The sequence below is a fragment of the Nothobranchius furzeri genome, chromosome 2 (assembly GCF_043380555.1).
Source record: "Nothobranchius furzeri strain GRZ-AD chromosome 2, NfurGRZ-RIMD1, whole genome shotgun sequence".
In the NCBI taxonomy this organism is placed as follows: domain Eukaryota; kingdom Metazoa; phylum Chordata; class Actinopteri; order Cyprinodontiformes; family Nothobranchiidae; genus Nothobranchius; species Nothobranchius furzeri.
Window position 1 is genome coordinate 80,073,442 of NC_091742.1, and position 27,485 is coordinate 80,100,926.

The 27,485-nt window shown below is 41.6% G+C and overlaps 2 protein-coding genes across 5 annotated transcripts in view; both read right to left on the reverse strand.

Moving 5' to 3' along the window:
- Positions 1-577: 577 nt before the first annotated feature.
- Positions 578-9,916, reverse strand: vbp1 (von Hippel-Lindau binding protein 1). 2 transcript variants are annotated; one of them, XM_015974866.3, is made up of 6 exons: positions 9,762-9,916; positions 7,710-7,834; positions 7,503-7,569; positions 4,424-4,522; positions 3,663-3,801; positions 578-1,320 (listed from the first exon to the last, which is right to left on the reverse strand). In XM_015974866.3, the coding sequence occupies exons 1-6, from the start codon at positions 9,876-9,878 to the stop codon at positions 1,244-1,246; spliced, it is 624 nt and encodes a 207-aa protein (XP_015830352.1). In that variant the 5' UTR covers positions 9,879-9,916; the 3' UTR covers positions 578-1,243. The 2 variants fall into 2 exon arrangements, with proteins under 2 accessions (XP_015830352.1, XP_054603423.1); XM_054747448.2 differs by having other exon boundaries at positions 9,643-9,851.
- A 3,218-nt stretch (positions 9,917-13,134) lies between these two features.
- LOC107395472 (E3 ubiquitin-protein ligase TRIM39) overlaps positions 13,135-27,485 on the reverse strand; it is a 15,602-nt gene continuing 1,251 nt past the window's right edge. For all 3 annotated transcript variants that reach the window (XM_054747445.2, XM_054747444.2, XM_015974868.3), the window contains exons 2-10: positions 26,237-26,368; positions 19,998-20,049; positions 18,397-18,987; positions 17,373-17,468; positions 17,062-17,295; positions 16,839-16,986; positions 14,374-14,400; positions 14,044-14,219; positions 13,135-13,965 (exon numbers count right to left, since the gene is read on the reverse strand). In XM_054747445.2, coding sequence (XP_054603420.2) covers positions 13,594-13,965; positions 14,044-14,219; positions 14,374-14,400; positions 16,839-16,986; positions 17,062-17,295; positions 17,373-17,468; positions 18,397-18,987; positions 19,998-20,049; positions 26,237-26,244 — 1,704 coding nt within the window. In that variant the 5' untranslated portion in view covers positions 26,245-26,368 and the 3' untranslated portion in view covers positions 13,135-13,593. The remainder of the gene's footprint in view (positions 13,966-14,043; positions 14,220-14,373; positions 14,401-16,838; positions 16,987-17,061; positions 17,296-17,372; positions 17,469-18,396; positions 18,988-19,997; positions 20,050-26,236; positions 26,369-27,485) is intronic.

A 27,485-nucleotide genomic window follows, 5' to 3' on the forward strand; every position in this document is an offset into this window, starting at 1 on the left:
CTTCCCTGATGGAACGAGCATATTCCAAAATGATAATACCAGGATTCATCAGATAGTGAAGTAGTTCAGCGAGCTTGAAACATCATTTTCACACATGGATCGGCCACCACAGAATCCAGACCCTAACCCCATTGAGAATCTTTGGGATGTGCTGGAGAAGGCTTTGTGCAGCAGTCGGCCTCTATCATCATCAATGCGAGATCTTGGTGAAACATGAATGCAACACTGGATGGAAATAAATCTGGTCACATTGCAGAAGCTTATTGAAACAACGCCACAGCGAATGAGTGTTGTTGTCAAAGCTAAAGGCGGTCCAATGAAATATTAGTGTATCTCCCTTTTTTGGTAACGACTTTTTGTGGGACTGGGCAGTGTATGTATTAATAATCTGTTCACATAGTTTATCTCAGTACAAATATGAAAAAGTAAATATTTCAGTTGTATATGTACAAGATAACCTGACCCATGAGAGAAGAGACGGTGTTTACCTCATCAGAACCAGAATTTCTGAGTCTTGTGAACAAACACTGTTGCATACCTTTTATCTGTTCAGATAAACCACACCAGGTCTCATTGCTTCATCTAGAAGTTCCTTTTTTAACTTCACTCTTTAATGAATAAAGACAAATAAATACAGAAGAGAAAGATGTGGTGAAGTGTAGAAGGCTAAAGGACGGAGAAGCAGCAGCTCTGAAGGACCACTGTTGATCATGTGAAACCCCAGCGAGTCTCAGAAAGTGACAAAGAAAAGCCACAAGCCAAAACTAGTTTATTCTGTGTTGACAACCATCACACTACTGTCAACTGTTTGCTTTCCATAACACCGTCGTCTAAGTGTTGCAGGAAGGAAAAGATGCAAAAGAACCCTCATTCATAATCAAAAATAAAAACCTGAATCATTAAAAAAATACAAAACTACCTTGCTGATTTTTTTTGTTTGTTAGTTTTTACTTGAAAAAATAGTTTAAAAGTAACAAATCAACAGAAAACAGTAGTGGTGGAAGTCTGAGCTCAGCTCAATGGAGGAGACGTTGAAAATCTAGACTGAACTGTGACATGGACTTGATGTCTAACTTTGTTTGACGCTAAAACAGAAAAATCTAAAAGTTTGAACATTCAAAATGAGCAGAACTGTTTCAGACGTGTCCTCGTTGAGCTGAGCTCTGGGGCGAACACACTTAGGGATGGTTTCTACTTTTAATGATGAGAAAGGACGTTAGCAGAGGGGGGCAGTCCTGTTAGATTAAGACTTGTCTGCAGACTTCAGGAGGTTTTCTTTGCTCCTCCTCTTCACGTCCCAGTTGTAGACCCGTGCCATGTCTGAGGGGAGCAGCGAGTTAAGAGAAACCAGAAGGTTCACCGTGATATAAAACACAAAAAAAATCAACCTAAAGGGCCATGTCAGCAGGTTTCTGAACCACTGTAGCTTTAAATGTACTTTTGTTGGAACCTCAAAGGGAAGGTAGACACGCCCACCAACTCCAAGGTTTCACCTTTTTTCAAACCTCAGGGGTGCTACATTTGATCTAAAAGCAAAATGTCTGCTTTTATTCCAGACTGCAGTACTAATCTTAATGCAAGTCAGAAGACACACATCAGTAATTAGATGAATGATGTCGGTAAGTAGCAGAGATGCACTAAAAATCAAAACCGGTCGATAAGGATGGGTGATACGTTAAATGTTTTCAAACGGTCCAAAACGACTATGGGTGACGTTTGTGGGCCTGACACACAACAATCCAACAATCGCCATCAGCCTTACCACATTTGCCAAAGCCGACCTCGAGGGGCTGGTTAAGTTAGAGGTAGTCGTTTTCTGGATTTCATCGGCTATTTGCCAATTCATCAACATACTTAGCTGCAATTGGTTTAAACTACACATGTGAGAAGGGGTGTGTGTGTGTGTGTGTGTGTGTGGGGGGGGGGGGGGGGGGGGGGGGGGCACTTCTGACCCACCAGCTAATCACTGAAGATTTTGCCCCAGGAGAGGGGGCAACCATCCACCCAATGAATGATAGAAAGTTTGAAGTTATTATGAAGGTGCCTACGGGGTTTATGGTTAGAAAGGCGCATCTGAAAGAAATTCTGTAGGGTTTCAGAGATCCGTTAGCTTTATTTATTTATTCTTTTGTGGATGAAAGACTTGTTGTGAGCTAATTATTTTATTGGAGTACTTCTACTGGACCGTTGTGGATGTACAAATAACTGTTCAAGATTGCTCTATTCTGTCAGTGAAGAGGCTTTGAACTGTAAGCACCATATTTAGAATTTCTGAGTGGTGTAACAAGCTGTTATTGTGTCTACAGAACTGGTTAAATCTGTAAACACCATTTATCGACCGGAAAAGGGTGGCTTGCCAACTCCGGGTCGGGGGAGAGGTCCTACCTCAAGTGGAGGAATTTAAGTATCTCGGGGTCTTGTTCACGAGTGAGGGTAGGAGGGATCGGGAGATCGACAGGCGGATTGGTTCGGCGTCTGCAGTGATGCGGATGCTGAGCCGATATGTCGTGGTGAAGAGGGAGCTGAGCCACAAAGCCAGGCTCTCGATTTACCGGTCGATCTACGTCCCAATCCTCACCTATGGTCATGAGCTTTGGGTAATGACCGAAAGAACAAGATCGCGGATACAAGCGGCCGAAATGAGTTTCCTCCGTAGGGTGGCCGGGCTCAGCCTTAGAGATAGGGTGAGGAGCTCGGACATTCGGGAGGGACTCGGAGTAGAACCGCTGCTCCTCCGGATCGAAAGGAGCAAGTTGAGGTGGTTTGGGCATCTGGTCAGGATACCTCCTGGACGCCTCCCCGGGGAGGTGTTTCGGGCATGTCCTGCCGGCAGGAGGCCCCCGGGTCGACCCAGGACACGTTGGAGAAGTTACATCTCCAATCTGGTCCGGGAACGTCTTGAGGTCCTGCCGGAGGAGCTGGTGGAGAAGGCCGGGGAGAGGACGGTCTAGAGCTCCCTAGTTGGGATGCTGCCCCCGTGACCCGGATAAGCGGAGGAAGACGACGACGACCATTTATCATTGGAATCACAAGACTCCCAGCTTTCTAATGATGTATTATAATATGTATATGTACATTGAAAGACTGTTGAGAAAAAGACGCTGATTTGACGAGGACGTATGCAATTTGTACTGCACTATTACAAAAACAGCCTGTGTGACCTCATGTGACCTTAGATAAAATGAGTTATCGTTTAAAACTTGCTGAATCTTTTGGTAAACAGGGTAAAAGTGGCTATAATTTCCCAGTCTGAACTAAATAAATGTTGACCTTCGCAACCTCTGGAGCCGTTTAAGTTTCCTGTGGATCTGCTGAGTCACTTCAACTCAAACCAAACAAAGAGTTAATGACTGAAACAACACCCAGCTGGAACAAATGTTACCATCTAGGCTGTTCTAATATGCAATAACAATGATCACATTTCTTCACTTACTTTAATTCCCACCATGTTGTTCATGACTATAAAAACACTGCATGTCCTGTGACTTACTGAACCAGTGTCACCAGTGACCTCCTTCCTAATAAAAGGATAGCTAATGGAATTATTTCTGATCTGAAAAGGTCATTTCTCTTTTGGTCAAAGTCTCCAAATCTTCCCTCTGATCCATGTGGCCATCCATAGACACAGATCAGTGAGAGTGGACCACTCAGTGGAAGGATACTGACTTCAGTGGTGGTGAACTGGTCTCGCAGGAAATCCAGATCTTCCTCGAGGGTCTCCAGGTTACGAGATGCTGTGGACAAGTTCTTCTCCAGGAGGGCCTGGGCTTCGTTGATGTCATACTCCAACATGACGTTAGCCTTTAGGGGAGAAACGTTTTGGTCCTCTTTAATGTTCCATGATATAATGAGTGATCAGGTTTTAATCTAACCCAAAGTCTACAAAACACAACAGATTCGACATCATTATTTAATAAACTATAATAAAGTCAAATGAAGTCCAACGGAAAGTGGAAAATATTGATTCAATGATCATCTTCACCTCTACAAAGGTGTATTGGTCTGGAGCATACAGGTGTGTGTTAACATCAGAGAGAAAAGTGGCCTAAGGGATGGACGAAACCAAAGCAGACATGTTTAGCCATAATGTATAGCACTGTCTGGATAAAACCAACCACAGCACATTAGAACAAGCCGTGGTATCAGCTGTCAGCACGGTGGTGGAAGACTGATGGTTTGGGTTCATTACAGCCATTGAGTGGATCATGAACTTCTCTGTAGACTAAAGTGCTATAGAGTCAGATGTGAGTCCATCTGGGTCATAAACATGAACAACAATCCCGAACAGCTCAATAAGCTGGAATCTGTTGTGTGGTTGTCCCTTTGAGGTTATTTTAATCACTTCAGAAGCTGCAAACACCAGATCACCACTGTAATCGAGTCAAAGACCATAAAACCAGACATCATCCTGAGTGCTACTCACCCCTAACCATAAAGAAACTTTGTCAGTGGGCGGCACCGAGGCCTTACAGTAAACGTTGTCAGCTAGGAGGAAGTGTGTTTCCATTCGCTCCGTAGTTTCCTGTGGGAACAAAAGGTACCACAATAAATTAAAAAAGGAATTCCATTACCTATGTCCTTTAGGTCTAGGGGTAGAATCAGCTACTTCATGATTTTTTTCTTCTCAAACGAGGTTAAATAATATTGAATTCACAAAAGAAAGAAAACAACAAAAGTAAGTAAAAAAAAAATATATATATATACAGTTGTGGTCAGAAGTTTACATACACTTATAAAAAATATAATATAATGGCTCTACTGAGTGACCCGTTATTTCTAAAACTCTGATTTTTCTCTGATAGAGTGATTGGAACAGATACTTCTTTGTCACAAAAAACATTCATGAAGTTTGGTTCTTTAATGTCTTTATTATGGGTTAACAGAGAAAAGTGATCACATTTGCTGGGTCACAAATATACATACAGCAGTGCTAATATTTGGTTACATGTCCCTTAGCCATTTTCACTTCAATTAGGCGCTTTTGGTAGCCATCCACAAGCTTCTGGCAAGCTTCTGGTTGAATCTTTGACCACTCCTCTTGACAGAATTGGTGAAGTTCAGTTAAATTTGATGGCTTTCTGACATGGACTTGTTTCTTCAGCACTGTCCACATGTTTTCAATGGGGTTTAAGTCAGGACTTTGGGAAGGCCATTCTAAAACCCTTATTCTAGCCTGATTTAGCCATTCCTTTACCTCTTTTGATGTGTGTTTGGGGTCATTGTCCTGTTGGAACACCCAACTGCGCCCAAGACCCAACCTTCGTGCTGATGATTTTAGGTTATGTTGAAGAATGTGAAGGTAATCCTCCTTCTTCATTATCCCATTTACTCTCTGTTAAGCACCAGTTCCATTGGCAGCAAAACAGCCCCATAGCATAATATTCCCACCACCATGCTTGACTGTAGGCATGGTGTTCTTGGGGTTAAAGGCCTCACCTTTTCTCCTCCAAACATATTGCTGGGCATTGTGGCCAAAAAGCTCGATTTTTGTTTCATCTGACCACAGAACTTTCCTCCAGAAGGTCTTATCTTTGTCCATGTGATCAGCAGCAAACTTCAGCCGAGCCTTAAGGTGCCACTTTTGGAGCAAGGGCTTCCTTCTTGCACGGCAGCCTCTCAGTCCATGGAGATGCAAAACACGTTTGACTGTGGCCAATGACACCTGTGTTCCAGCAGCTTCTAATTCTTGGCAGATCTGCTTTTTGGTGATTCTTGGTTCACTCTTTACCCTCCTGACCAATTTTCTCTCAGCAGCAGGTGATAGCTTGTGTTTTCTTCCTGATCTTGGCAGTGATGAAACAGTGCCATGCACCTTATACTTACAAACAATTGTTTGCACTGTTGCTCTTGGGACCTGCAGCTGCTTTGAAATGGCCCCAAGTGACTTTCCTGACTTGTTCAAGTCAATAATTCACTTTTTCAGATCCATGCTGAGCTCCTTTGACTTTCCCATTGTAGCGTTTGTGGGCGTTTGTATCCAATGAGCCCTATTTACCTGGCCTAAGAGAAGTCACCAGCTGTAGTCACTCATAATCACTCACAAGAAGTTAAGAGGCCATGCTATGAAGCTCAGTTCACTGACACGTTTCTAAGTCAACAAAATTGCTAGTTCATGTTGCTGTATGTATATTTGTGACCCAGCAAATGTGATCACTTTTCTCTGTTAACCCATAATAAAGACATTAAAGAACCAAACTTCATGAATGTTTTTTGTGACAAAGAAGTATCTGTTCCAATCACTCTATCAGAGAAAAATCAGAGTTTTAGAAATAACGGGACACTCAGTAGAGCCATTATATTATATTTTTTACAAGTGTATGTAAACTTCTGACCACAACTGTATATATTAAATGGCCTCGCCATATATGACTTTCCAGCTTATATCAAAGAACACAGACTAAAATAGTTCAAAAAGGCAAAGAAAGAAGCATACCGTAAATCCTCTAATATTGGCCTGTATTCAATTAACAAGCTCCTGCGTGTCGGGAGGCAACGCGCTGTGCCAGAGCGTCGGTACTGACACCCGCCGTAAAACGGACATTTAACCAAATTGTGACGTTTACCCTCTTGCAATTTAACCTTCCCCTCACCCCATCCTAACCTTAACCAGCTTGCGCATGCAAAGCTCTGATTGTTGACGCACTCCAGACATCTGCGTCCTGAGCACGGCTACAGTAACATTATCAAATCAAGTGTCGCCACCTCAAAAACTAATTTAACACGCAATCGTTCATGTCGGCTCATTTCCTTTTATGTTTTCTGTCTTTTATTCTTTTATTTGTGCCTGATGCTTTTAGCTGCTGTGGATCGGGGTGCATCACCTGTTTTGTCCTCTGTGACGCACCGATCACTGATGCGGCCGGCAAGCAGCGAGCACTCCGCTGTTTTTGTGGTCGGTAGATCTTTTAGAACTGCAGCTCAAAGGTAACTCATAAGGTGAATATATATGAACCCAGGTAGCAGTTTCTCTTTAGGATTGAGAGGAGATGCAGGAAGATAATAAACAGACAGGACAGAAAAATAGTCAAATAAAAACAAGTTAGTTTTTGTACCTGGTGGTTGCAACAAACAGACACCATTGAAGGTAATCAGAAGTGAGGAACAGAAAATAATTATTTTAATGTTTAGAGCAGCAGGAACTCCGAGAGGCTGCAGGCGCATCAGTGAGTTTGCACCGCTGCGCAGGGGGAGAGGGCTGAAGCAGAAACTACCGTTGTTAAAAGAAATGTGTTTAACTTTGAAAATGTGGGCGCAATTCTAATTGTCAAAAACTCCAGCGAACCATTAGTTCATTTTGCTCAAATAGAAATTGAGGCCTGCCTCTAATTCTGGTCCTCCTTCCAATAAAGGCCTGGAGCTTGATGAGCTTGAGTCAAATACAGACCCGGGCCTGTATTAGAGGATTTACGGTAGCTTATTTCACCCATCCCTATGTTGTCATTCTAGAGGAACTGGAGAAGACTCACTTCCAGTATGGAGCTGGTTTACAGAACTTCACCCACCTTTTTCTTCTGCATGTGTCGTAGGATTTCTAGCGTCTGTGTGATCTGTGGAATCTGGTTTTTCAACCTATTAAATAAGAATGATTTTAGTTAAATAAATAAGCATCCAGCTTTCCTACTTTACAGATCTACCAGGTGCACACATATCAATTCATGCACGTATTAATGTAACCCGAATAACTCGTAGTGTTTGTATTTCTGTTTTACCGGAGTTTCTTCTGGGACAGGTTGAGCTCCATGTACTTATATTTCTGGTACTGCTCATCCAGCTTCCTCAGAGCAGAGTCTGCCGTCTCGTTGCCAGGCAGCTTCATAAAAGAGTCGACATCCTCCTGGAAAACAGCAAACAGGGATTAAAAAACAGAAAGGCCTATATAACTACTCCACAAATGAGACTTTCAATACCACAAAGTCAAATGTCTAAAGTCTCAGTGAGATGTGTTTGCAGCGCCGTCTGGTGGACAAAATATGAAATTACACTTTTCTGAATTGGCCTTTGTGTTTTTAACATGGAAGCACAAATAAGGTCTTACCATTTCCTAAAATACTTTTCCGTTTGTTATACCTATAAGTTCAAAGTCACAATAAATGAAACCATAAAACAGGTTAGTGAGAATTAAAACCCTAAATTAGTGTCAGATTAAACAAATAAATGTAACAAACCAAAAAAATTACAAACATTTTTATAAATACAAATATAATATAATCTTTTGTTTAAAATAAATATGATCTTTTAGCTTTTCTGTTAAAAATGAGAAAAAATGTGTGATTTAACAGTTAAGTACTTTTCACAGAAAGTTTTGATTGAACAGTTTAAATTTGATTTGACAGCATCAGAAGTAAATCGCCTGGGCACTGGTAAAAAAAAAAGTTACTGTATTCTATAAAATGGTTTGATGCACAGATAATAAAAGAAAAAATCTATTTATCTCATTACATTAATGCATTTGTTGTGTTAAAGACAAAGACAAAAGAAAATGAGAATTTCTATACTCATGTAAGGTGCTGTAATCTGAGAATGTGTCCAGGTGTAAACCTTCCTCCTGCCATGAAGAAAAATCACTGAAGTAATTAATAAATTACCCAAATTGTTAATATGATGCCGTTTATCCACTCATCGTAACCAAAGAACATCACCTACAAATCTGGTAGCATTACAAGTATCTATAATTTGATTTTTAACCCTTTTAGTCTGTCATTGGTATTTTTCATTCATTTACACATTAAACATAATGGTATTCTGAACTTTTGATCTAATTGTGACATTATTGTTCACTCCAATGCGTGTTATTTTCCCTTCATATTAGGGCTGAAAATGAACTCAATAATCAAGCCTCAATATATTGAGGTTAAGAAATGTACAATTATTATTGAAGTGCAGTTTGGTTCTTGACACTGGATAGGCCATTGTATTTGTTGTTTTGGAGACGGGGTCTACGTTATTGTTTTTGGTGCAATATTTTCTAAAAGAGTGAAAGCACTTTTATATTTATTTATTTTTTGTTTGTTTTATTTATTTAGAAGTTCAGGGTCTGGACATTCCCATGTTAAATAAAGGTTTAATTGTTGCATTTTAATGGGTGTCCTTGCATTATTATGATATATTAACATTACATAAGTGGTTATTTTGGTCTTGATAATGTCAACAATAATATCATTTATCGTCAATAATTTGTTGGACAATATATCGTCCAACAAATTCTGTTATCGTCCCAGGCCTACTTTCTATCTTTATTTTTCTGTTTTAATTTAAATGAGAATCGAATCAAGATAAATTGGCCAGATTATACAAAAATCTCACATTTTTAATACCATCTCAAAACATTAGCAAAGTTAATATCATTAGCAGATTAAAGTGGAAATCTTTCAATGTAATATTTAAAAAAATCGCTGAGCTGTGCTCGTTAATGCTCTCTATGACAGGGCACGTCAGACAAGATGCTAGTACTGTTCTGAGTAATGGACAAGCTAGTTAGCTAGCTAGCTAACTAAAGACACAGTTGACTCTGGCAGGTAAGTCCAGCTGAAGGACCTCAGAAACACCAGGTGAGCTGAATATTACAGGCAGACAGTGATGTCCATAGATGGAAGCGAGCAGCCGCCCAACATGCACACACAGCAGGACACTCTGTTAGCTCACCTGCTAACTTAGCCTCCTAGCTGAGTCAGAATTGCGCCGCTGACAAACCGGTCACACCAAATATACATTACATCCGTTACAAACATGTAACACCGTCAGAAGCGTCTGGTTATACGCACCACAAACACTGCTTCGGGGATACCGAGGTGCTTTTTTTTGTTCGCCTGTGAAGCATTGCTGTTGTCTATGGTCGCCGTCATGTTGGAGAGGCTTCTTTCGTCCTGACGCACGCGCATGCGTACAAGAAGTCGGAGTGGTAAAGGGGAAGCTCTGCTGCCTCTACTGGGGACCCACTGAGACTACAACATTTTCTGTCCTTTTTTTTTTTACCTCCACCAAGGAGGTTATGTTTTTTACAGTTATGCAAAAGGAAATCCGCTTGGATCTTATTTTGAAATTTGCCAGATGCTTTACACAATTAGCCACACTATACTCTGTGTTTGATTCCCTGTCTTGCCAGGTTTGAACTACTGATCTTGATGCATACTGGAAGCATAGTACATAAATGTAGACTTGGCATGACACTACACTTCTGGGACGCATCTGAAATGTACCGGTGTGTGCCCAGTGGAGACAAAGTGGAGACAAAAAGAGACTATGATGGTGGCTATTAACTGTATGTTGCCCTCACGCACTGAGTAGAAAGCCAGAGTTAGTGCCTTGTTCACACTTGATAAAAGAGATAGGCAGATTAATTGTGTTTCTTCTGCAGGACTGATGGCATTGCTGGTAAATGAGCTGAACTAAAAAGGTAGAGGTCTCAAGTAACTGGTTCAAAACAACAGTAGAACTCAGGGCTATGTTTACAGTGAAAGTAAGAGCATTCCCATACCAACAACGTGAAGGGAACTCAAGGGACTGCAACAGCTGTGTACCCATAAGAAAATCACTAATCAGTGAGGCTAACTGGTAAAAAAGGCTTTACTTTGCTAGGGAGCATGAAGATTGGACTAGTGGAAGGTCATGTGGTCTGATGAGTCCAGATGGACCCTGTTCTAGTGATGGGTTCATCAGGGTAAGAAGAGAGGCGGATGAAATAATGCACCCATCATGCCTAGTGCCTACTGTACAAGCCTGTGGGGGCAGTGCTATGATCTGGGGTTGCTGCAGTTGGTCAGGTCTAGGTTCAGCAACAGGATGTGCTCCAAGAATGAGGTCAGATGACTACCTAAATATACTGAATGACCAGGTTATTCGAACTTCCCTGATGGAACGAGCATATTCCAAAATGATAATACCAGGATTCATCAGATAGTGAAGGAGTAGTTCACACATCCGGAAACAGCAGGAAGGAAAATATGTAAAAGAACCCTTATTCATAATCAAAAATAAAAACTTGAATCATTAAAAATTTTCTCTGATCGGCAGCAGACACAGGCCTGCTGTGTGAGGCTAAGTAGCTCAGAACCAGACTGGTAGGGAGGAAGAGAGCATCTGGTCTGATAGGAGAAACAATCTGCACATTAACAATGAAGGTAAAAGAAAATAAAGGAGATATCATGGAAGATTTTGTACCTATTAAATGGAAAACTTTAAGATGTAATGTTAATAATTTAGGTTGACTGGATATCTTGATACGTGTGTGCAGAGGTGGGAAAGGAGTAAACTACTTGACTCAAGTTTAGTTTGATTTTTTTTTTCCAAGTTTCAAGTTTATTTATATAGCGCCAAATCACGACAAGAGTCGTCTCAAGGCACTTCACATGGTAAACATTCCAATACAGGTCAGTTCATTAAGCCAATCAGATAAACGTTTCCTATATAAGGAACCCAGCAAATTGCATCAAGTCGTAAAGTCAGTGATTTTACAGCAGGGGTGGGGAACCCTGGTCCATCGAGGGCCACTATCCAGCATATTTTAGTTTCAACCCTGCATTATCACACCTAATTTCAATCAGCAGGTGATTAACAAGCTTCTGCAGAGCTTGATGAGCTGCAGAACAGGTGAATCAACCACTGAATCAGAAGTGTTGGAGCAAAGACATGCAGGATACCGGCCCTCGAGGACCAGGGTTCCCCACTCCTGCTTTACAGCAATCCTCACACTAAGCAAGCATTTAGCGACAGTGGAGAGGAAAACTCCCTTTTAACAGGAAGAAACCTCCAGAGGATCCTGGCTCAGCATAAGCAGCCATCCTCCACGACTCACTGGGGATCGAGAAGACAGAGCAGACACACACACACACACACACACACACACACACACACACACCAAATAATGTTTCTATGGTTACATTGTGATTTTAGTAAATATCCTTTTTGGTGAGATAAACTTTATTGTATTTATCCTAGTGAATCTACTTTATTGTATTTATCCTAGTGAATCTATAATTAGACAGGCAAACTAGGAGTAGCACATTCAATGTCTGTTGTTCAGTCATGCACTTGTAGCCAACATCATTTAACTCATCAAAAGATCTAAATGAATCACTCAGACCTGCAACGTGAACATAGATTTTATTGATAAATGACTCGCATTAATATAGTGCCTTTCAGAGTCCGAGGACTCCAAAGTGCTTTACACTACAGTGTATCATTCATCCATCCATTCACACGATGAGCTGAGATGCAGCCACAGCTGTCCTGGGGCACAGTGGCGGAGGCGGGGCTGTCGATCACAGGCGCCACCAGTCCCTCCACCAGCAGACAGGGTGGGTTAAGTGTCTTGCTCAAGGACACAACAGCAGCATTTTCTGTCCGGAGCCAGGATCAAACCAGCAACCTTCCGACTATTCGACAACCCGCCTAATCTCCTGAGCTACTGCTGCCCCCGTTATTGATCCCACAGTGGGGAATTTCACTAAGGCAGCACACACACTTAGAGAATTGGGGGGAAAAATGATACAAGCAAATACACATGTGGCTGAGGAGAGGGAAGTCTGGGCCTCTTGACTTGGGCTGCTGCCCCCGCGACCCAACTCCGGATAAGCAGAAGAAAATGAATGGATCGCAAATCTACCTCATCAGCAATTAAAAATTAATATAAATATAAAAGTAATTCATTGCTACAAAGGGAATTCCATTTTCTTTAAATTATGTTTTTATATTTTGTCTGATCAGAAATGTTCAGAAATGAAATACGGGCCATTTAGTAAAAGTCCTCTAAGGTCCACATGCAAACTGTATGGAGATTAACAAAGTGCCCATTTGAATCAGTGTTCAACTCGAAATACTTTTTTTTAGACTAGTAATATTTTATATATATATTTCTACTTTTTCAATTTAAGATCAATACAATTTCTGATCAATCCGTTGCACGATTAATGGAGCTCAAATCTATAATATCTTGTGAGTATTTCCAACAGCACTTCTGATGCATTAAAGCCACTCCTAGAAATCTCTTCTACCCTCTAGTGGCAGACCTAAGTACTGCACAGTTGGACATTTTACTACCAAATTACAATATTCACTTTTATGGTGACCATTTTATTAGTTTATAAACTAAATTGACTGATTTTATGTTCTAAAGGGTTAAAGAACACAGGCATCACAGACTATTCCAAACAAGTTTTATTTGTAAACAAGCACATTTCATGTCAGCTGCATGAGGCTCCAGCACATGGTTCAATAAGCGAATGATAGTTTGCATTTTGTATTCGAGTTTCTGACTGCATACTTTCTGCAGGAGCAGCCATCATCACGTGTGCTGGACAACAACCTCATTAAGATGCAAAGCACACAAAACTCCATCTGACAGCTGGTGCTGATGCAAAGATGTTGCAAATCAAACTAAAGATGGATGAATGGATGATCCATCACTCATTAACCATCAGTAATACCTCATCTCTGCCTTCACACAGTATGTGATACGGCATGACAGTTCTGTCTATTATAAACTGTCTATATTTAACACACTCAGCTACTGTTTTACATTCACACATCTATATTTATCTATATTCGTCTTTAAACAGAGTGTGCTCTGTAGAGGACGTCCTCCTGCTCCAGAACACTTTAAGGCTCCTGACTAACAGCTGTGATCACTAGAGGGCCCGTGTTCCTCCCTTCATCTAACACCCCTGGGCTAAAGAAGGGGAAGATCTTTTCAGAGAACAAACACCCAGAGAAGGTGTAGATGTGGGATCTGGCCTCCACGTCAAAGAACGAAACCGTCCTTTCCTCATAATCTGTAAACACCCCCACAGTCTGAGGCATTTCCCTGAGAGAGAGGAGGACGGATGGGGAGTCCAGAGCTCGGTACTCGTTACCGTTCCTCAAACGCACCGTCCAGTAGCCGTTCTCCGGCTTGGTGGTGATCATGCCTTTCCTGTTGACGGATTCTTTGACCACACCCAGGTCCCAGAAGGTCTTTTTCCCCACAGCAACCTGATTTACATTCAAACAGATCGTCAACATTTCACTTTCCCGCCAAACGTGGAGTTGTTTAATCTGTTCAAGGTCTACCTGAAAGAAGAACCTCCCAGACTGGAAACCCTTCTTTCCCAGAACGCAGATGACCGGGTCGAAGCGTTGGGGCTTGTCGGGAACAGCGTGGAGCTGCTCACCTCGGCCAGCCTGCTTCCCATCAGCTGACAGGACGATGTTTGGATGGGCCGTATCCGGGTCCAACTCCACATCAACTATAGAAATGAAATGCAGTTCTGGTAATACTTCCACCCAAGCCAGAATTACTTCCCACAGCACTTCCCGTCAGGAAGGCTGAATGGTTGAACTAAAACACATCAGGAGCAAATTAGCACCCAGGTATTTATGTAATGTCAGCGTTGTTCTTACCTGCATGTTTCTGCATTCTTCTCATCTCTGTTAAAACAAACATAAAAACACAGTTCAGATGGATCCAGGAGAGCAAAACAAAATTTCTTCTGGACTTTTAAGGAGAAATAAACATCAACGTCCTGACCAAAGCAGTGGCTGTTCCTTCCTTTACCGGAACAGCACACATAAGGCATGTTCATTTGTTGATAGTTTCCATACAAATAATGTTTTAACTGTAGAAAGTGCATAATTCCATTAGTCAGTGGTTAAACTGTTAAAAAAAAAAACGAATCGGATTCCTAAACCAGTTCCAGCTGGAGAAATAAAATTGTGAGAAAACACAAATATTCAGCTGGAATCGGACAAAATTGTGACGTGCAAGCTTTATCAGTTGGTTTCATCTACGGCCGTGTAACAGAAGATTTAATTCAATTTGGAGGAGCTTCACGATCATCCGTGATGGATGTAACAGATGTACATCATCTGCAAAAAGCTCGTCCACGAGGTTCCCAAACCAGATCCACTCTTCTCCATGAACACCAAAAACAGGATCAGACACAAAAACATCCCTACTTCAATACAGTTTTTGTTTTGGTCAAACAGAGCTGGACAGCCATAGCCCAAGATGACCCACTGAGCAGCTCTGCAATATCTGGCCCTCTGTTCCATAACCAGCATGAAAGCCCAGTGCTTCTTTTGAATCCAAACTGTAACATTTAAATTTAATGTATTTGCAATTTCATTTCTGATCGTCCCCTAAATTTGTCTCACATTTTTTAGATGGGTTCAAGCTGTAAACTAAAGGTCTCGTGACTATGTTTTAGTAGGAAATATGCACATTTTGTAAAAGACGTACATGTTTAATAGACTCCTCGTAAAGATTTTGTTTCTTTACAACCCTTCTGCCTCTCCATTGGTGAGGATTTTGTGCAGGCCTTGACTGCACCAACTGGCTGTTCCTGTGGGTGCAGACAAAAATCCTCCTCAGTGAAGCTTCAAGCACACCACCTCCAGAGCTCCTGCTCGGCAGTTCGTTTCAGGATTTTAAACAGCTCTTTACAAGTAAAAATAATCTTAAACACCGAAATTTGTGTTCAGTCTTCATTTTATGTTGCGGTTCCAGGAGTTTGGTCACAAGATAAATAGGGGCTTGTCCGGGATATTTATCCTTTCCGTTTTTGGTCAGAGTATTTTGCATTGATTTAGGCCCTGTCCACACGTAGCCGGGGATCTGCCAAAACGTAGATATTTTTCTACGTTTTGGCCTGTCATCCACACGAAAACGGATCTTTTTAAAAACTCCGGCCAAAGTGAAGATCTGCGTTTTCTCCGTTTTGGGTGTCTGCGTGTGGACGGACAAAACCGGAGTTTTAAGGTCCGCAACGTCACTTTCCGCGACAAAAAATGCTGACATCACGTGTGCGACCTGTGTTTACACTAGCCGGCATCATGGAAGCCCTCAGAGCTGCACTCTGTCACTACCCGATCCATCAATTATCCAAGCGCTTTCTGCTTGTTTGTTTTTGCAAGCGGAATTACTGATCCTTGCGGAAGACCACAGACGAAGGACGAGGTTAAGGACGGGGGAAGTACTGCCGCCTACAGGTCTGGCATGTCCTTAACAACGTATTTATCCGGGTACGTGTGGACAGAGTTTTTTTAAACGCGGTGGTGTGGATGCAAGTTTTTGGAGGGGCGGTTATTCGTTTTTAAAAAACCCCGGCTACGTGTGGACTAGGCCTTAGTCTGTGTACAGTCAGCTATGTTTGAGGTGGAAGAATTTTTAGCAGATCCGTCTCAGTGAGCCTGCTGAGGGTTGCTGCAAACAGGACTTGGTCCAGATTGCGGATCACTTCGAGCTCCAGGTACAGTCAGCAGTTCCTTTGTACTCATTAAATGCATATAATCATGCATCTTAACATCCGGTCACAGGTGTATGCTACCTTCTTACAACACTAGCATAGCCAAGACATAACATACGTGGGACTTATCCGAGCTAGAGGAGGGGCAGAGGGGTGTAACAGTTTCACTGGGTCCAACATGGTGGACAACATTGCCACCACATGGTTGCGCTGAAAACTACAACTTCTCATCTCTGAATGTCAATCTGTTCAATATATGAACAGCTCCAGTCCATCCCAGTGACAAACAGCCAGTCACACATTCACTCACACCTACGGACAATTTAGAGTCTCCAGTTAAACATAAACGTGTGTTTTTGGTCTATGAGAGGAAAACGGAGCACCCAGAGAAAACTCTCATGCCAACCCCTCGCTGGTGGGCTTTGAGTGATATCATCTACGCCACATGACATCTGTGCACGTTAAATACGTGATTTAAAAAAATCTTTCAGCAGCCAGAAAATAACAGGAAAAAATAGTTACCAGGAATAAAACTAAACTATAATAACCAGATCTGATTTACCGTAATCCTGGATTACTTAGGATGAACACTTATGATCTGTTTCATTTTATTTAGTTTACCTTCTTTCTTCAAACAGAGCAGCTCATTCTTCAGCACATGGTCCAGTTTGGACAGAGCTCTCCTCACGGTCCCCACACAGAGCTCAGGGTGGATGCTGATATCTGCCCACTCCCTGGTAGGTGGAGGTGAAACCAGAGAGGGCACGCTCTGCAACAGTAAAAGATTTCCTCCAGAATCACACACACTGTCCTGATGAGTCTTTCATCACATGCAGAGACTAACCTGTAGGAGGTGCAGGTGGTCCTCGGTGTCCTCCAGCTCCTTCAGCTCAGCGTTTCTCCTCTGAAGCTCGGTGATTTCCAGCTGCAGCTCACTAACGAGCTCCTCAGCCCTCCTTTCTTCTGCTTCCTGCTTTCGTTCGATCTCTGAGTTGACTTCAGATTGTCTCTCTTTGATGGAGTTGATCAGGGATGTGAAGAGACTGTTGCTGGCGGATTTTTCCTTCTCGGCGCTCAGCTGGGGGAGAGAAAATCAAATCAAATCTACAGACTGTAACCAGCTAATGACAAATTATTTTTTCATTCACAACTTACTTTGCTCATTTTTAGGCAGTTATTGATCTCCTCGATTTTCTTCTGGTGCTTCTCGATCATGTTTTGAAAATCAACCTCAGTCTGCTTCATTTGGACCTGAACACAGAAAAGTAAAAGCTTGTTTGGTTTAAAACAAGGGTCACCAACCTGGAGTCCAAAGGCCTTTTCTCCAAATAGCACAAATTGCTTCCACCTTTTTAAAATCTGAAAATCTGCATCAATAGATTTAAAAACTAAAATTTCCTTTAAAACATTAACATGTGTTTATTAAAGTGAAGTTTAGTTAAACTCTGATCTAGTCTAGTTCAAGGGTCCCTATTGGATCAACCTGGTAGCCCTTCATGTGGCTCACGTAGCCCTCAGCTTCACTGAGACTGGTGACCCCTGGTTTTAAGCGATTAAACTAACAATCTGACATTTTGAATAATTACTAATTTAGGGTTAAAGGACCTTTATTTTTTTTTTAATCGCTACTGTAAATGAAGCATTTGTTAACAAGAATGAGTAACCGTTGAAAAAAAAACAGCCTTTTCCATTTTTTCGTTTCCTATTGGGGATTTCCAGTAATACTGGCCTCCCATCATCATTAGTCAATATTGGTGTTCAACTAATATCAGAAATTAACTTTTACACACCATGCATGTACAAACATTTCATCATGCATTTTGGCCCTTTCTGCTCATTATGATGTCTAAATGACATATGAGGTCTAATGAGATTTATTTTTCTTTGGCACAACTGGTCTAACTTTAGTTCAGCTTTAATTTGCAGAGTAAAGGTTAGGGTTAAGTACCCATGATATGTGATGTTAGTTACCTGAAATCATTTAAGTTAGATTTTTCTCACAAGGGGACAACCTGCACATATTGGCATTGGTTTGTTGGTCTATAGGCTATATCAAAAACTGAACAGCTCTATTTCAGGTGATAATCAAAAGCTTGGTGACTTTGATGGAAAATGGCCGTTTTAAAGGTGTGTGTTGTTTCTTTATTCCACAGCTGTAAGCTAGCCTTCCTCTGTGTACCTTCCTCTCTCCACTTTCTTCCTCGATCCCAACAGCCTGGTGATCTTTGTGTTCGGCCTCGGTGCAGAACCGACACACGCACATCTGCTCGTCCCTGCAGAACATCTCCAGCAGCCTCTCGTGGTGCTTGCACATTCTGTCTTGCAGGTTCTTCAGCGGTTCCATCAGCGTGTGCAGTTTCAGGGTGGCAACTCTCCTGTGAGGCTCCAGGTGAGCTTCGCAGTATGACGTCAGACACACCAGGCAAGACTTCTGGGCCTTGACCTGCTGGGAGGTGGCGACGCACACGTCACACACCACCTCATCCGGTTTGGCTGCAGGCAGCAAAGAGGCAGAGGAGAGGACCATCATTTGTTTAAATGTCTCCGCCAGCTCTTTGAAGGCAGTGTTGATGCTCATGTCAGGTCTGGAGGCGAATGACTTGTTACAGGTGGGACACTGGCAGACATCACTGCCTTCCCACGTGTTCCGGATGCAGGTTTGGCAGAAGTTGTGACCACATGGAGTGGTGACTGGGTCGGTGAACACTTGGTGGCATATGGTGCACTGGAACTGTTTTTCTGGTAGCATGATTCCTGAAAGTGCTGTAATCTGCAGAACGAGAAATTATTAGCTCAAGGAAGAAGGTGCAAAAACACCAGGAATCATTCTGGAGACGCGAGTCATCATGTTCCCCAAACCAGACACACCCAGGCTTTACCCAAGATTAACATGTGACGTAACATGAGACGAACAGAGAAATGACTGGTGGTGAAGTGTGTTTCAATGTGCTCCAACAACCTAGAAATACATCAATTAATTAGTCTAATAAGAGCTTTGATCCAAATACGGCAACCAAATGAAACACACTTCCTTATTTGCTGTTTTAGAAACAACTTGCAATAGTTATGGGTATTTGAGTAACAGTTATTTTAATGTCAAGCAGATAAATTCATCTAATAACTTAGGGTCATTCAATCAATTCAGTTCAGAATATTTATGAGTGATAACTCGTCCTGCACCAGAAACAACAAATTAAGCCCTGATGATGATACTGTCTCCCCCATGTTTCACTGATGAATGACATTTTGGTTCCAGAAGCTACTATTCAACTAACTGGAGCAAAAAGCTGTTTGTTACATCTTCACATTAAGAGTAACACGTTTTTCCACCCATAAACCTGCAGCCATAACGTCTGTTTAACTGGGATCTTTGATTTTCTTCCAAGACAAAAGGGGACCCCTTTAGAATAAGGCTCTTATAAAATACTAGTTTATAGATGTGGTATTAGCAAATTTACAACATATTATAAAGCATTGTTAAGTATTATACATGAAGATGGAGAAAAAGCACAGGTTTCTTGCAAAATAGTGAGCAAATCTGTTCCCTCTTGCCCTAAATTGACGCACAATAAACACCGACTGAACAGATATTTATGACATACTCAAGACTATTTATTACCCATTTATAAGTGGTGAAGTATTGTAAAGCGTCATCAACAAAAGAATATTGCAGCAGCATAGAAATAAACCTAAATATCTGTACTCAAGCTACAATCCCATCAATTCAGATGACCATGCACCACATTTGTATCATCTGTAGTTTCTGCTGGTCGTACTCACATCTCCGAGTAGAAGCAGCCACTCTTCACTCCTGGGACCCAGCAGGGGATTCCTGTTGTAAATGAATACACTGTCACTGTGGAAAATGTGGCGTCAACAGTTATTCATAAACCAGCCCTCCCTCCTCCTGATCCACCTGGTCTCCTCTACCTGCGTCACAGAAATCCTAAACTCATCATTAAGGAGTCAGCCGGCTGTTAGCTCACACACCTGAGGTGTAGCTCGGCCCTAGTGTTCACATCTGAACTTCAATTTGATCATCTGATGGTAACTTTTGTGCATGGAGAGTGTGGCGGTGGAGTTGATATTAACACCTGAAACTCCTGGTTAGTTTTAAGAGTGGTTGGAGACCTTTGGCTTCAGATAAGAGGTGAAAGTTCACTTACCTACTGAGAAGAGCTGTAAGCAACAATACTTTGATACATCTTTAGTGTGTGTCCTGATTTGGAGCACATTTCTAGATAAGAAATGAGCTGACGAGGTGTTTTACAGCGGTTTTACATTTAACACCACTTCAAGGCACGGTTCCGAACTTAACAAGAGTTTCAGTAGAAAGGTCATCTTACCCGGTACAGACATCTCCTTGAACCATCTCACTTTGGAGAATGTACAGTTTAATGGTATCCTCTATGACATTTTTTATATAAATTCTGTTTTCACCACTAATCAGTTACTGACATAATCTGGGTGCATTTGGGTGAGAAGAGCAAGGCTGAATTTAAAAATCAGGGCAGGTGGAAAATGTTAAGTGATTTATGTTTGCAAATAAAAGCACTTGTGTGCAGAAACTTCCCACATCTCTTTAATTTGTCCTGTTATTTCCGATTGAATTGTAAGACCAAAACCACCCAGCAAAGCAAGGCAGCTTTATTTACATGCATGCACAGAGGCAAATCAATGTGCATTAATAAAACAACTAGGCACCTATAGCTGTTATTTCAGCCATCCTACCGTCCACAAAGGGTTACGCTTAAGTTGCACATCGTTAGCCTGGACATCTAAACAGATGGTAGCCAAAGCTAATTTGCAGGTCGGTATAGCAACGCTCTGTTGGAACAGTACCGAGTTATGTCAGTCAAAGTGCTCTATTGCAGAGGTTCCCAACCTGGGGTCCAGGACCACCCAAGGGGGTCCCCACAGTTGTGGCAGTGCTGAGGTTGTGAGGTTAAATTACATTCATAAAATCCTAATACTGTAACACACCAAATAGTATAGTTTATAAGCTCTGTATAAGAGTTGTAACTCTGGGTCCTTATAAAGTGTTAATTACTTCTAATGTGTGCGTGCAGGTAGAAGCTGCGGTTGGGGTCCTGGCTTATCTCAGAGACAGCAAAGGGGGTCCTTAAGGAAAAAAGGTTGCGAAATTCTGCTTTATCGGTTTGGTGGGCCAATCACAGCGCTCCATTTGTTTGGTGGATGGGGTGATGTGACTGGTGACGGATAGTTTTAAAAGGCTTTAGACCAAGACTTATAAAAACCCGTCTTAACTGGCAAAAAGTCAATTGATGTGTGTCGTTTTCTTAGCTTTACCAATGCAAAACAGATGTAAAAACACACCAATTCACCTGATGCAAAAGCTACAATGCAACTAATCCCATGATGGGTATTTAGAGATATGGTGATCAATGTTTTGCATATAAAGAAATTCAGTCGAGACAAAAACCAAACGACAAGGAGGTAACAGCTACTCGAGTCCAGATAAACTCAAGACACATTGCGATAAAGGACGATCCAGAGGAGTTTGAAATGTCCAACACCTGCAGTCCTGCATGCTCAGGTATGTAATTGAACCTAGATTAAGTTTAGAATCCAAAATTAGCTTGATTTTGTTGTCTAACGAACATTTCTCATCCGCAGGCATCAGGGCCCTCATTCTGTGGACTTTCCTTTTATTTGGTAAGTTTGAAAATGAACTAAAATAAGAACTAGTCAAAAGGTATTTTGTGCTTTCTGCAACATTGATTGATAAACACTTATTATTAATTAGTTGTAACTTTAAAAAATAACTGCATGAAAGTCTGAAGAAATATTGTTCAAGATCACTTGTCGTTTAATTAGCTCTTATCTGAATCGTTTAGTTTTTCCTTCCCAGTATTAAAAAAATGGTCAAACATTGACTTGAATGGTGAAAGTGACCCGTTTACATCCAGCTAATTGAGCTGTAGACTGATATGATAGCACAAAGCAGATGGCTCGCCCATCCCGAAGCACTCACGGACAACCCAGTCTTTGAAGAGGTCCCCCTTCCAACTGCAGTCAGAGCAGATGTTCACCTCTTTACGTGGCTGATCACACGCTGGCCACCAATCAGCCCAAAGGATGGAGGAAGGTTGGAGCAGTGACAGGAAAATGTTCAGTAGTAGTTCCAAACTCATTTTTGGCGTTTGTACAATTTGTTTTTCCTCTCCCATCATTAATCGTCTCTGCTATTGCATCCATTACAAACACGTGGTCAGTTAGGAGATATTTTTAGCCGCTTCAAGTGAAATTTAGGAAAACCTCACTGATGACCTGGCTAAACTGTTTCTTACTTTTGCTTTTTTTATTGTTTAGATGGGGTTTCAGTGTTTTTAAAATTCTCTTCAGTTTTTTTTAGCACTCGTGTTTGCCACGCATCAGGTCACTTGGTTTTCATGTCAGTAACCAGCTGACCCAGCACATGTACTCACTGGCAGATTGGATCACTGACAGATGTCAGCGGTTGCTTCTGCTGACCTCCATGTCCCTGCCATTCTTCTTTTGCTGTTATTTTAAATAATGCTGGGTGGGTTCAACATTTTGCAGAACAATGAGTGTGCACGTTTCACGCAAATATAATTTTTTGTGTTTGTGTGTGGGGGGGGGGAGGGGTTTCTGCTAAAAAATAATAAAAATATAGATAATTTTACCAATAGAAAATGGCTATTTGTGTGTGAATACACTACTTGAAAAAAAAGCATTTACTTAGCCATAGAGCGGGGGTGTAAAACTAATTCTAACTGGGTCATAATGAACTGGAGCCAAATCACGGGCCAAATTCAATATTTATTAAAAAATGGACGGCAAATGAGTACATCTCCAGATATGCATTGTTGAACCTTTTCATTTGGAAACAAACTTATTTTTGCATAAATACTGAATCTGGAAAAACCAAATTACACAACAGCCACTAAATGTGAAGTAAAACACACATCAGTGGTATTCATTACTTATGTCTATTTTTTCAAATTCTGTTATTTCCACACACACACACACACACACACACACACACACACACACACACACACACACACACACACACACACACACACACACACACACACACACACACACACACACACACACACACACACACACACACACACACACACACACACACACACACACACACACACACACACACACACACACACACACACACACACACACACACACACACACACACACACACACACACACACACACACACACACACACACACACACACACACACACACACACACACACACACACACACACACACACACACACACACACACACACACACACACACACACACACACACACACACACACACACACACACACACACACACACACACACACACACACACACACACACACACACACACACACACACACACACACACACACACACACACACACACACACACACACACACACACACTTTTGCTCCCGTGTAATTATTACGAGACACACAGCTAACCCCACTGAGGGACAAAAAAGGGATTTTCTATTCTATTTCTATTCTTTACGTGTTACTGTAGCCTTTCTAGTTTCTGTTCTACTGTAGGTTAAATCCTTTTTAACAGGCCAACAACAACAAAAAAAAACAACAATTTCCTCAGATAAAAATGCAATATTTCAGCTATTAACATTCATGCTTTGGAGTTGAACAAGTGCTTAAAACCACAGTAAGGAGTATTTTGAGTTTGTCCGAGTATGAGGAGGTGCAGCCTGAGCTGCTGACGCCGAGACTGGCAGCATGGACGCTAATAACAAAACAGGAAAGAAGGGGACGCGTTAAAGCAGCAACGCACTGTAGGATTTGAAGTATTTGCAGCAAACAAGCCGGTGGGTCAGTTAACACACACATGACATGTGATCTCGTGGGCCAAACATAAATAGACCAGATTTAGCCCAACAACTTGAGTTGGACACCTACACATAGATGATTAAATTAAGTCTGAATTTGAGGCAGTCTTTTGTACTGTTTGACTTTAAAGCAACACCAAATACATTTTCTATTTCTCCCTCCTACTGGTTGAAAGCAAGTTCACAAGTGTTGTAGCTAGTGCCAACAATGAGCTAATTCTAACATGAGCTAACTGATACTTGGGCTAAGTTCACACTGCAGCTTAAAGCACATCAAATCCAATCTTTTTCCACACATGCGACCTGCATCTGGTTTATTTGTGACTGTCTGAACAGCAATGATCAGATTTTTTTCCAATCTGATCCAGGTAACTTTCACATGTGGTACTGAATCCAATACATATCAGATGATTTTGAAAGTGACTGCAGTCTGAGCGGTCATGTTGCATTGAATCCACCTTCTACGTCACTGAGTCAGCGGAGGGAAGCGTTGTGTGTTGACTTTCCTGAGGAGAAGCACTGACAGAAGGATTCAGGAGTCAGTTTGGACATCCTGCCACAATTAGGAATTAAAAGTACAGAAGAGCATGAGAACAGGAAGAGCTGCTGGAGCGAAGCATCTCTCCGGTCTCCGTCTCTGTGAGGTGGGGTGGGTTCTCCATGAATTAACTTAACACCGGAACATTTTCAGAGAATTTCATCATTTGGGAAGGCGGTGGGAATAAGGAGTTAAATAGTTCATAGTTTTTAAAACTGTTTCCAGTCCAAAATTGGGAGACTTGACAGATATGATCCTTAAACTGTGGATGAACAGAACTCAGTGAAGGCTTTCACATCACTCCTGTCCTGGTTCCGACTCCACTGTGTGACTTTTTGTCTTTTGTGTAAGCAGGTTGATTTGGGACAGTGAATTGTTTACACTGGAGTGTTTGATGTTGCATTTCAGCTATAATGGAAGAACCACACACACAAAAATCTGAATTTAGCTTTAAGACCTGTAGTGTGAACGTAGCCTAAAAAAAGCCGCTAAATAAAACGATCCACATGACAAAATTACTATAAATCCAGTAGCAACAAAGCCAGGTCATCATTAGGTTTTGCAGCTTTCTTAAAATAGTGCAGACTACGCTGATGTTCACTATGGTTTTAGCTTTTTGCTTCACCTCCAAAGACGTTACTCACTTACTTTTATCTCCAGACTCCATGCACTCCTGCACAGTAAATAGCTGTTGTAAACCAGGTAAAGTTCTCCCATCAGTGTTCCTACCCAAACACCAAATCTGTTGAGTGCCGTTTCTGGTCAGCAGAGAGCTATAGAGCGCTGTCCAATGTGAAGATGTTAAAAGTTTGTGGCTCAAGAACCACTGAAACCAGTTTGAAAGCAAAGGCTTGACGTGGTAAAAACTCTTAAATGTTGCTTTAAATGAGTCCAGTATGTCTTTACTTACAGGACTCAGTTCCTGCCGTCGTCGGTATGTCGTCGTTCAGCAAACCAAGACTTGGTCTGATGCTCAAAGCTACTGCAGAAGTAAATACACTGACTTGGCCACAATGGACACCATGGTGGACGTGAACCAGATGATTGCAGATGCTGCCGGCTTCATTGGAACAGTGTGGATTGGTCTGAGTGACAAAGGGTTCAACTGGATGTGGTCCAAACCAGGAGGTGTTGAACCATTGACATACTTCCCTCAGGTGAAACCCAGTAATCCAAGAAATATGTGGGAGCTATGTGGAGCTCAGTTGAAAGGCAGCTGGTGGGATGTTCTCTGTAACCAAGAACTGCCTTTCGTCTGCTACGACATGGGTAATTTAGGCCATCGCTAGTTTTTTATTTAACTAAACTACCACTTCACATGATCTATTTAATATTGTCTCTAACTTTGACATTAGCAGAGAAAACTGAGTTTAGTAAACATGATAAATATTTCAACTTATTATTTTTTTTTCATTTACAGTCTTATCGCCCATCCCGACCAAGAACTATGTTTTCATAAACCAAGCCCTGACATGGAACGACGCTCAGGCCTACTGCAGGCAGAACCACACAGACCTGGCCAGTGTAATGTCCAAAGCTGAAGACGATGACATTACAAAGGTGATACCATCTGAGACTCTGACATTCATCGGATTACACAGACCCACCTGGACATGGTGGTCTGACGGCTCCGTGCACAAGCTGGATCACTGGATACAAGGACACCCACAGGGTGGGACCGGGGACTGCGCAGCCAGCCTGATTGATGCCGCCAACGTTGGAAAATTCATGGAGTACACCTGTGGAACACACTTTTACTTCATGTGCTACACCAGTAAGCTGTTACAGACTACATCGGTCCTGGTTTCATACTACGATGGTTTTGTAAATACAGCCGATTCCCATTTTTTCCCACAGCTTCAGCGGCTCCACCTCCAACAAAGTATTTCAGACGCTTTATGGTGAAGGCGCTGAAATCCACAATTGACCTGAATGATCCTGTTGTGATTGGAGCCATCCTGAATCTGGCAAGTGTGCAATTATACAAAGTAAAAGTGTCTAACATTTCATTAGCTTCTCACATGTTTTCGCTGTGAACGTCTATTTTCCAGTTTGAGAACAAGTTGAAACAGACGGCAACTCCAGCAAATTCAACTATCATGTGGATCCAACAGCCGGACAAGGAAATCTTCTACAAAGAAAGTAATTAGACTGATGCTTAATGAACTTTAATCATTTAGATTCCCTGCTAGCGTACGCCTCAGTAGCAGTCAAATATTTCCATGAAAACCAGAGTTAGAATAATAGTGAACACCTCATTGAGTTGCTGTACAATAAACATGTAAAACTATTGCATGCAGGTTTTGTGACGAGTGTAACTAGTTTTGCTGTTTAAGAACTAAACACTAGATATTTCTGATGGAGCCTTCCAGCTGTGGCACACATTTCCACTGAGAAAAGCTGCAGAAATCTGGAAAGAGTCTGGAGTTTCTCACCTTGAGGGCTACATTCCAGAGAGGAAATTGTGCTTGTTAGGTTTACGGAACCACCATCATGCCAAGCTGCTGAAGAGGAATGTCATCATCTTTGAAACATGGGAGCTTTCACTCCATTTGCAATTCAAAATGCCAAATAAAACTTTTCTAACTCACTTTTGTGACTCAAAGCACATTTTGTACAGTAAAATGTTAAAAGAGACCACAAAGATGCATATGATGGATTTGCTGACATTTGTTTCACAAGTTTAAGGGCAAAATTATAGCCAATTAGCCACACCCACTTTAGTTTTAGTGTGTGGTTATGGATATATTTCATACCTGGTTAGGTGAGTGGGTGTGGGATGTTTTTTATTTCATGTTTCTATAATTATAAGTCTATTCATTATCATTGTGATTACTTTATAAGTATTATGATGAT

Bases quoted from the DNA above. Each gene is read 5' to 3' on its own strand.
- vbp1 (XM_015974866.3), bottom strand. From the start codon at position 9,878: ATGCGCGTGCGTCAGGACGAAAGAAGCCTCTCCAACATGACGGCGACC. The intron at 7,570-7,709 runs GTAAAACAGAAA...CTTATTTAATAG, and splicing joins CTGTCCCAGAAGAAACTCCG to GTTGAAAAACCAGATTCCAC. The intron at 4,523-7,502 runs GTGGGTGAAGTT...TTGTTCCCACAG, and splicing joins GACACATGCAGAAGAAAAAG to GAAACTACGGAGCGAATGGA.